The 10,955-nt window shown below is 39.7% G+C and overlaps 1 protein-coding gene across 1 annotated transcript in view; it reads left to right on the top strand.

Annotated features, from left to right (window-relative positions):
• Positions 1-10,241, top strand: part of LOC110593567 (protein BRAWNIN-like) — a 14,478-nt gene extending 4,237 nt beyond the window's left edge. Inside the window, exon 2 of the mRNA XM_044915205.1 lies at positions 10,006-10,241. Within this exon, the coding sequence (XP_044771140.1) occupies positions 10,006-10,241 (236 nt within the window). The remainder of the gene's footprint in view (positions 1-10,005) is intronic.
• The last annotated feature ends 714 nt before the right edge of the window (positions 10,242-10,955 follow it).

Raw genomic sequence — 10,955 nt, 5'->3', positions numbered from 1 at the left:
TTCTTTTTTTTTTTTTTTTTTTTTTTTTTTTTTTTTAAGATTTTATTTATTTATTTATTAGAGAGCGAGCAAGAGAGAAACAGCATGAGAGAGGAGAGGGTCAGAGGGAGAAGCAGGCTCCCTGCTGAGCCGGGAGCCTGATGTGGGACTCGATCCCAGGACCCTGGGATCATGACCTGAGCCGAAGGCAGTCGCTTAACCAACTGAGCCACCCAGGCGCCCGAGACCTTTCTTGTTTCTTGAGAAAGTCTTGTATTACTATATATTTCCCCCTTAGGACCACCTTTGCTGCATCCCAAAGGTTTTGAACAGTTGTGTTTTCATTTTCATTTGTTCCCATGAATTTTTTAAATTCTTCTTTAATTTCCTGGTTGACCCATTCATTCTTTAGTAGGATAATCATTAGCCTCCATGTACTGGAGTTCTTTCCAGATTTCCTCTTGTGATTGATTTCCAGTTTCAAAGTACTATGGTCTGAAAATATGCAGGGAATGATCCCAGTCTTTCTGTACCATTGGAGACTTGATTTGTGACCCAGGATGTGATCTATTCTGGAGAATGTTCCATGTGCTTTCAAGAAGAATGAGTATTCTGTTGCTTTAGGATGGAATGCTCTGAATATACCTGTGGAGTCCATCTGGTCCAGTGGGTCATTCAAAGCCCTGTCTCCTTGTTGATCTTCTGCTTAGATGATCTGTCCATTGCTGTGAGGGGGGGTGTTAAAGTCCCCTACTATTATTGCATTATCATTGATGTGTTTCTTTAATTTTGTTATGAATTGGCTTATATAATTGACTGCTCCCATGTTAGGGACATAGATATTTAAAATTGTTAGATCTTCTTTTTGGATAGACCCTTTAATTATGATACAGTGTCCTTTGTCATTTCTTATTACAGTCTTTTGTTTAAAATCTAATTTGTCTGATATAAGGATTGCTACCCCAACTTTCTTCTGATGTCCATTAGCATGATAAGTGGTTTTCCATCCCCTCTCTTTAAATCTGGAGGTGTCTTTGGGTCTACAATGAGTTCCTTGCAGACAGCATATTGATGGGTCTTGTTTTTTTATCCAATCTGATACCCTGTGTCTTTTGATTTGGGCATTTAGCCCATTTACACTCAGAGGAACTATAAAAAGATATGAATTTAATGCCATTGTATTATCTGTAAAGTGACTATTACTTTATATTGTGTCTGTTCCTTTCTGGTCTATGTTACTTTGGGGCTCTTTCTTTGCTTAGAGGATCCCTTTTAATATTTCTTATTGGGCTCATTTGGTCATCACAAATTCTTTTAGCTTCTATTTGTCCTGGAAGCTTTTTATCACTCCTATTTTGAATGACATCCTAGCTGGATAAAGTATTCTTTTTTTTTTTTTTTAAGAAAAGGTTTTTTACATTTTTTTAAAGATTATATTTATTTATTTGACAGAAAGACACAGCAAGAGAGGGAAAACAAGCAGGGGGAGTGGGAGAGGGAGAAGCAGGCTTCCCGCAGAGCAGGGAGCCTGATGTGGGGCTCCGTCCCAGGACCCTGGGATCATGATCTGAGCCGAAGGCAGACATTTAATGACCGAGCCACGCAGGCACCCCTGGATAAAGTATTCTTGGCTGCATATTTTTCTCATTTAGCACCCTGAATATATCATTCCAGTCCTTTCTGGCCTGCCAGGTCTCTGTAGATAGGTCTGCTGCCAGTCTAATGCTCCCACCCTTGTAGGTTACTGACCTCTTGTCCTGAGCTGGTTTCAGGATTTTCTCTTTGTCTCTGAGATCTGTAAGTTTGCTATTATATGTGAGGGTGTTAACATATTTTTATTGATTTTGAGGGGTGTTCTCTGTGACTCCTGGACTTGAATGCCTGTTTCCTTCCCCAGATTAGGGAAGTTCTTTGCTATAATTTGCTCCAGTATACCTTCTTTCTCTCTCTTTCTCTTTCCTCTTCTTCTGGGATCCCAATTAATCTAATATTGTTTTGCTTTATGGTATCACTTATCTCTTGAATTCTCCCCTTGTGATCCAATAGTTGTTTATCTCCCTTTTTCTCAGCTTCTTTATTCTCCATCATTTGGTCTTCTATATCACTAATTCTCTTAGAGCCTCCATTTTTATTGCATTTCATTAATAGCCTTTTTTATTTTGACTTGGTTAGATTTTAGTTCTTTTATTTCTCCAGAAAGGGATTCTCTAGTGTCTTCTATGCTTTTTTCAAGCCCAGCTAATATCTCTATAATTGTTGTTCTGAGCTCTAGTTCCAACGTCTTATATCCATACTGATTAGGTCCCTGGCAGTACTGCCTCTTGTTCTCTTTTTTGAAGTGAGTTTTCCATCTTGTTGTTCTTGCAGAAAGTAGTCTCTTTTTTATTTGTAGAATAAAAAATGCAGCAAATAGAAAATTTGCCACAAATCTTTTCTTAGACCTCTGGTTGAGTTCACTGGTGTTCAGAATGATTTGATAGCTATCTAGCTGAACTCCTGGGACCAGAAAAAAACTAAGGTCCCCTACTCCTCCACCATCTTGAAAAGTCCTGACCAACAATTCATTTTTGTGAACTGAGAAAAGTATCAACAAAAAATGCAAATATGCAAATGTAAATCATAACTCACAAATTATTTTAAAATATACTAACTAAAATAAATTTTACCTTTTTAATCAAATATTAGCTAAAACAAGTTCATATGCCTGTAATTACCAAAAATGTAATGAAATTTCTATGCAAATCTTAACCAATTTTCCAAAAGATTTTATTTATTTATTTATTTATTTATTTATTTATTTATTTATTGAGAGAGAAGGAGTGCACAAGTGGGAGGGACAGAGGGGAGGGAGAGGAAAAAGGAGAGAAGCAGACTCTCCACTGAGCACAGAGCCCAACACAGAGCTTGATCTCAAGACCTGAGCCAAAATCGGGCACATAACCAACTGAGCCACCCAGGTGCCCTCATTTTTAATTTTTAAAATGTCTATTTTTAAACAAACACATGGGCACCTGGCTGGCTCAGTCAGAAGAACGTGTAACTCTTGATCTCAGGGTCATGAATTTGAGCCCCACATTTGTTATAAAGATGACTTAAATAAAAACTTTAAAAAAAAAAACAAAATAGAAAAATAAACATATTTATATAATTTTACATCAACACTTCCAATTAAAAATTACATCCTGTTTTTTGTTATTGTGGTACTTTTTTTCCTTTCCTTTTTGGATTGGTTTCCCTCTCCCTGTCCTCACTTCTTTCCTGCCACACATTGTCCCATAACTCATATTAACAGTCTACCATATATCTGTCCAAATTTTTTTACTTTTTTACTTTTTTAAAGATTTTATTTATTCATTTGAGAGAGAGAAACAAAGAGACAATTTTTTGTTTATTTTTTGTTTCTTTGGGTTTTTTTAAAGATTTTTTTTTTTTAAGATTTTATTTATTTACTTGACAGAGAGAGGCACAGCGAGAGAGGGAACACAAGCAGGGGGAGTGGGAGAGGGAGAAGCAGGCTTCCCGCCGAGCAGGGAGCCCGAAGTGGGGTTCAATCCCAGGACCCTGAGATCATGACCTGAGCCGAAGGCAGACGCTTAACGACTGAGCCACCCAGGTACCCCTTTTTTTAAAGTACCCCTTTTATTCATTTGAGACACAGAGATACAGAGAAAGAGCATGAGCAGGGGGAGAGGCAGAGGAAGAAGGAGAAGCAGGCTCCCTGCTGAGCCAGGAGCCTGATGTGGGGCTTGATCCCAGGATCCTGGGATCATGACCTGAGCCGAAGGCAGACGCTTAACCATCTGAGCCACCCAGGCACCACTATTTTTTGTTTTTGTTGCTTGTGCTTTTGGTGTCATATCAGAAAATCATTGCCGGGTGCCTGGGTGGCACAGTCATTAAGCGTCTGCCTTCGGCTCAGGTCATGATCCCAGGGTCCTGGGATCGAGCCCCGCATTGGGCTCTCTGCTCAGCGGGAAGCCTGCTTCTCCCTCTCCCACTTCCCCTGCTTGTGTTCCCTCTCTCGCTGTCTCTCTCTCTGTCAAATAAATAAATAAATAAAATCTTTAAAAAAAAAAAGAAAGAAAGAAAGAAAATCATTGCCAAGGCCAAAGTCAAGGAGATTTTTCCCTATTTTTTCTTCTGAGTTTCATCATTTCAGGTCTTACATTTAAGCCTTAATACATTTTGAGTTAATACTCATGAGTGGTAATAAAATAAAAGTCCAATTCACATTCTTTTGCACAATTATATTTAGATTTCCCAACACCACTTATTGAAGAGACTATCTTTTCCTTGTTGAATATTGACTTCTTTGTCAAAGATTTGTTGACTATACTACCGTCTCACAATCTGTTTCCTAGGGAACATGATGTGTAACAAAGATAATAAGAATAATAACATCTAGTTTGTGGGGCTAGATATTCATAACTAAAATTATTGAAAATAATGTAAGTCAGGCAATATTCAAAGTAAAAGTTTCCTAAGGTCTTGTATAAGATAATGGTTAAGCTATTAGTTAACTTTATTGAAAATATATTGGTAGAATTTTCAGGTCAACTTGTAAAAGAATATAAATATAATATACAAATTCCAAACCCACACAGGAGTAAAATAGAATAAGAAAATAACATATAAGCAAAAAATAGAACTAAAATATCATAACAAAATTAAACTAAAAAACAGTAACTGAAAGATACATGGAAAACTCCCCAAAGATTTTGAGATTAAAGAACACACTTCTAAATAATCAACTGGTCAAAGAGGAAATCTTAAGGGAAATTAAGAAATATTTAAAATTTGTGGTGTGGGATGCAGCTAAAGCAGTGCATAAAGGAAATTTATAGCATTAAATATTTCTATTAGAAAGGAAGAAAAGTATCAAATCAGTAATCTAAGTTTCCTTTGATACCCTAGCCTTTTAAAAAGAATGCTGGAAATACCCATCCAGTCTTGCATGGCAGTGCTCTGAAAAGTAAAAACCGAGCACTAATATGTAATTTCCTTATTTATGTCAGCCTTCACACTGATGCCCATGGAAAGGGGGCAGAGCCCAAATAAGAGAAGTAGCCTGGAAATTCCTGGCCAGGGTCATCAGAGAACTCAGTCAGGATCTATCAAGATGGAAATAGTAGGGCACCTGGGTGGCTCAGTCGGTTAAGTGTCTGCCTTCAGCTCAGGTCATGATCCCGGGGTCCTGGGATCAAGTCCTGCATCAGGCTCCCTGCTCAGCGGGGAGCCTGCTTCTCCCTCTCCTCCCCTCTCCTGCTCTCTCTCTCGCTATCTTTGTTACTCTCTCTGTCTCTCTCAAATAAATAAACAAAATTTTTTTTAAAGGTGGAAATAGTAGAAATCAGCACTTTCAGCTGAGAAATAACTCCCAAAAACACAGCCCTAGAGGAAGGTAAGATAAAACTCCCACTTTCCAACTCTATTCAAGAAGAAACTAACCCTTGGGGCGCCTGGGTGGCTCAGTCGTTAAGCGTCTGCCTTCGGCTCAGGTCATGATCCCAGGGTCCTGGGATCGAGCCCCGCATCGGGCTCTCTGCTCAGCGGGAAGCCTGCTTCTCCCTCTCCCACTCCCCCTATTTGTATTCCGTCTCTCTCTGTCAAATAAATAAATAAAATCTTTTAAAAAAAAAAAAAGAAGAAGAAGAAGAAGAAGAACAAACTGTCCCTTGAGGGTGGATGGAGTATACAGGTGAATGTTTTTATTACAAAGAACCAAACTGTGCTGAATGTATGTCAGAATCAGAATGATAGAAGAGATACCAGGCCAGTCTGAAAACAAGAGCAACCTCCAGGGTATGTGACAGGCATTGGGAAATCTGTACCAGGATGTCCAAATCGGGTGAGAAGTAGATAGGTAAGAAGGAGACATCAAAACCCAAAAGAGATTTCAAAAGATGAGCAGAATGTAGTAACAGGCTGGTATTCAGGCAGCTGGAAACAGGGCAGACACAGAAAGGTCAGGAATCCTGTGGCATTCACCCTTCAGCAAGGCTGGATTAGGGAGCCTGTGGAAACAGTAACATGATTTCTATTCTTAAAGAAACTCTTAACCACTTCTGAGTTGACAACAGTGGGAGCTTTGACAATTCAACCTTTCCTCTACTCAGGTTGAATTTAACTTAGATTTTTACATACCTTTGTTGAGGGAAAATTTACATATAATTAAATGCACGTATTTTAAGTGTACAGTTTGCTAAGGTTTGATAAATATATACACGATTCAGAACATTTCCATCACTACAAAAGTTTTCCCCATATCCCTGAGCAGTCAGTGCCTCCTCCTTGGTACCAGGTAAGCTTTGATCCTATTTCTGTAACTATAAACAAGTTTTGCCTGTTCTAGAAATTCACACTAATGAAATCATGTTTTGTGCCTGACTTCCTTCACCCAGTATAGTATCTTTTATATTCATCAGTGCTACTGTGTGGAAACATGATTCATTCTTTTTTATTACTTAGTAGTTTTCCATTGTATGACTATACCACAATATATTTATTTATTTACTTGCTGGTAGACATTTGAGTTAACTACTCAAGATCTGCTTGTGTCTGTCTGCAATAGCCAGCCTCGCTGGGGGTATAGAAAGTTGCGGTACTGGAGTTCCACCTAGTGTCTTTCTGTGGTACTGCAAACTCTGGTGCCTGACCAAGCCATGCTGAATGCCTTTGTTTTCAAAGGCCCCCAACCTGACATCCTACTCCTATCAGTGCTTAGATTAAGGCAAGCCAGAAACCAGTCCCTTAGCAGAGCCCCAAAAAATCAGCACATTGGATGTACATTCCACTCCTTTGCTTCCCAAGGAAGGAGTCAGGAATTGAGGGTTTCCTCCCAATCAGACCAGCCATGCCATGCCATGCTGAGAAGAGTTCTAGTGAGAGAATGCCAAGAGCTTTCCTGCTGGGGCTTCATTGTGTTTGGCTGGGATGTAAGAACCTCTCTCTATTATCTATTCTCTCTCTCCTGACACCCCCCCCCTTTTTTTTTTTTACAGAGAATAGCCTTTGCCACTCAAACCAAAAATGTATTTATTTCTTGTTGACCCATGTTTGGGGTCTGCTCGTCTCAAAAGATTGGACATTAACAGTTTATGCCCACTTTCAGGAATACACTGGAATAACACAAACTTTCAAATTTCACAAAACAACAAATGTTGATCCCTACGGACATCCACCATTCTTCCTCAAATATAAGAAATCAGTTAGTCGAAGATACATTTCTTCATAGCCACTAGGAAAGCAGGTTGATGTCATTGTACCCAGACTCAAAGCAGCTCTGTCTCCGGCTAGAATGGAAGCTGCAAGCTAGTCTCAGGGAGTCACCAGCAGGAGAGTTGAAGCAGAATATTTTTTTTTAATTTTATTTATTTACTTGACACAGAGAACGCACAAGCAGGGGGGAAGGGGCAGAGGGAGAGGGAGAAGCAGGCTCCCCGCTGAGCAGGGAGCCCGACATGGGACGCGATCCCAGGACCCTGGTATCACGACCTGAGCCTAAGGCAGACGTTTAACCGACTGAGCCACCCAGGCCTGAAGCAGGATATTTTACATACTCACTGAACCTGAAAGTAGCAGGGTCTCCCATCCCATTGGGTCTGCCATGTTCTAATGAAGTAAAGCACTAGACTTCCCCTGTTTATGTTGTTTCAGATTTGTCATTTTGTTGAGTGGTGGAGAAGGCAGCCATTTAGTAGCTGAAGCAGAAGAGAGAAACGGAACTCCTAACAGGAAGGTGCCCATCCAGGCATCTCTTACCTGGTTTCTGGATTTCTCACAAAGACAATTGGTTCCTATATTGTTGTTAAATCCTTGTCTCCATGGGGGAAGGAGGGTCTGAGTTTCCTTTTCTGCAGTATTGCTGGTATCTTTTATTGCCTCATTTTTCTTTGCCTAGTGCTCACATTTCCCTGCTTCTTTGAATTTCTACTAATTGTTCTACTGGATGCTGGATATTGTGGATGTTATGTTGTTGAGGGTCTCAATTTTGTTGTCTTTCTTTAAAGAGTTTTGGCTTGGGAAGCATCTGGGTGGCCCAGTTGATTAGGCGTTTTAATCTTGATTTTGGCTCAGGTTATGATCTCAGGGTCATGGGATCATGCCCCATATTGGGTTCCACATTCAGCACAGAGTCTGCCTGAGATCTTCTCCCTCTGCCTTTCCCCCTGCTCATGCTCCTTCTCTCTCTCCATCTCTCTCTCTCTCTCTCTGTCTCTCTCTCTCTCTCTTCTTCTCTTTCTCTAAGATAAATACATAAAATAAATCTTTTGAAAAAAGAGTTTTGGCTTGGTATTGGTAGACAGTTAAGATACTTGAGATTCAAAAACAAACAAATAAACAAAAAGCAGAAACAGACTCATAAATACAGAGAACAAACTGGTGGCTGCCAGAGGGGTGGGGGAATGGACAAAGTGGATGAAGGGCAGGGAGAGAGGCAGGCTTCCAGTTATGGAATGAATAAGTCACAGGATAAAAGGTACAGCATAGGGAATATAGTCAATGGTATTGTAATAGCATTATAGGGTGACAGATGGTAGGTACACTTGTGGTGAGCTTGGCATAATGTATAGACTTGTTGAATCACTATGGGTTTTTTGTTGTTTGTAAGTTTTTATTTATTTAAGTGATCTCTACACCCAGTGTGGGGCTCGAACTCACAACCCTGAGATCAAGAGTCGGATGCTCTGCTGACTGAGCCAGCCAGTCAGGCCCCTCCAATTGCTATGTTACACACCTGAAACTAATGTAACAGTGTGAGTCAACTATATTACAATTTTTCAAAAGAAAGATACTTAAGGTTCAGTTTAATCTTTACAAACCCAGTTTTTAAACTTTGTTATAGCAGGTCTAGATTAGTTTTTATTCTTGGGCTAGTTCGACCCTATTCCTAAAAGGTGGCCTTTCTGACATATCTAAGGAATGCTCCCAGTTTTCAGTGAGATTCCTCCGCTCTGGCTGATCAGAACTCAAATGTCTGCACTCTGGACCAATGTCAGTAGTTACTCAATGTACAGCTCCTAGCAATATTCAGCTCAAGTCTTGTGCAGATCCTTATACAGGTTTCTAGAATTCTTTCTCTGCATACCTCCCTCCTCTTCTACCACACAATTCAATCTTTGCCTCCCCAAACTCTAATTTTTGTCTCTTCAACTCAGCAATATAATCATGCTCTGCCTTCCTAGATCTCAGATCTCAAAAGTGTGTAAAGGCAGAAAGCTAAGGTAATGGTAGGGCTCACTTCAATCGTTTCTCTTCTCTCAGAGATTTTAGTTTTGTGCTGTATTTTTTCCAATAGCTGAAAACAGATATTTCATGTTTTGTCCATTATGTAATTGTTTGCATGAGGAGAGCTAGGCCGGTAGCAGTCACTCCTTAATAGGTGGAAGCTGAAAACTCTTACCCTTCTTTTTAACTTTCTAAACTCTTTGCTACCCTCTAAATTCTAGTTCACATTCCCCCTCACTCCTTTAACTTCCTTTACTCCTTTCTCTGCAAGTTCAATAAACTCCATAGCTCTTTTGTGGCAGTTATCAAATCCTCATTGTACCATAATTCCCTACAGGAAGAAGGATCCTCTTCTTGACCATCCAGTAATGCCTAACACATTATGGGGTTCAAAATATATATTTGTTGAATAAATGAGATACCCAAAATATATTGTTTTCTTATCAGTGGAAATATATAAAAAGAGGATAAATATCCCTCCTTCTTAGCGAAATGTTGGAATATATATGGTTTAGGGTCCCTCCCAACTCAAAGCTTCAATGAAAAAATGGTTAGAGGCAAATTGTGCCCCGTCTATATAATGAATATTACATGATTTTTTTATTTATTATTATTTTTTTTTTTGAGAGAGAGAGAGAGTGTGTGCAAGCGGGGGGCAGGGGCAGAGGGAGAGAAAGAGAATCCCAAGCAGGCTCCATGCCCATTGCAGAGCCCAACACGGGGCTCGATTTCACAATCCTGAGATTATGCCGTGAGCCATAATCAAGAGTCAGATGCGGCTCGCCCTCTGACACCCAGCGGAACGCAGGTGCATTCTGCGCCCCCCAACCGTGCCCGCGGGCGTGTCCTGGGCCACCTCCCCGAAAACGTTCGCTGCCAGCCTCCTGACCAGGTGCGCCAGGGCCGAAGCTGTACACGGGTACTACCGGCAGGACCTGACAATACCTGAAATTCCACCAAAGCCTGGAGAACTCAAAAGGGAGCTTTGGGGACTGAAAAAGAGACAACATGAACCTCAAATTTCTCAACAATAGAAACCTCAAAATGCTTCATTCAGCCAAGAACTCTGTGAATAATATTATAAGTATTAAATATATATTTAAAAAAAAAAGTCAGATGCTTAACCAACTGAGCCACCCAGGTGCCCCTACATGAATATTTTTAAAAAGGGCTATATTCAATGATTACAATAAAGTGTTAGGTGAAATATTAGGATTAAAGTTATATATGTGATCATAGTTACAACTATGTAAAAAAAAGCATAAAACTAGGAAGAAAAACACATAGAAACTAGAAGGAAATATATTTTTAAATAATGGAGTTATTTTAATGTGTGTGTGTTCTTCTCATGTTTTTAATGCCATGATCCAACTGTCTTGAAAGACAACTGGCCTATCTACTTACCTTCAGGAAGTATGATGCAGGATGATCAGTTATTCCAAAACCAAACTTCATCTTTATTAAATATCCTCCAACATTTTATTGGATTAACTAACAGCCTTACTGAGAATACTAGTTCATGTAATTATCTGCAAACACATTGTGCAACAAGTTTATCCTGCAGGGTTCACCAGGAGGTCTCACTGCTCACAGTGAGGTATTTTAAGAGTGCTTTATTGAGACTTTGTTTGTTAATGACTGAGGCCATTGTTTGATAATACTCATTTTACATTTTTTCCAGGATGAAATTTGGGCAATCAACAGGATCCAAATTAGGTACATTTTATGTATGTCTGTACATCTGTGTA

The sequence above is a fragment of the Neomonachus schauinslandi genome, chromosome 5 (genome assembly GCF_002201575.2).
Source record: "Neomonachus schauinslandi chromosome 5, ASM220157v2, whole genome shotgun sequence".
Taxonomy (NCBI): Eukaryota; Metazoa; Chordata; class Mammalia; order Carnivora; family Phocidae; genus Neomonachus; species Neomonachus schauinslandi.
The sequence above is the reverse complement of the archived record's forward strand: the minus strand, read 5'-3'. Positions and strand labels throughout refer to the sequence as shown.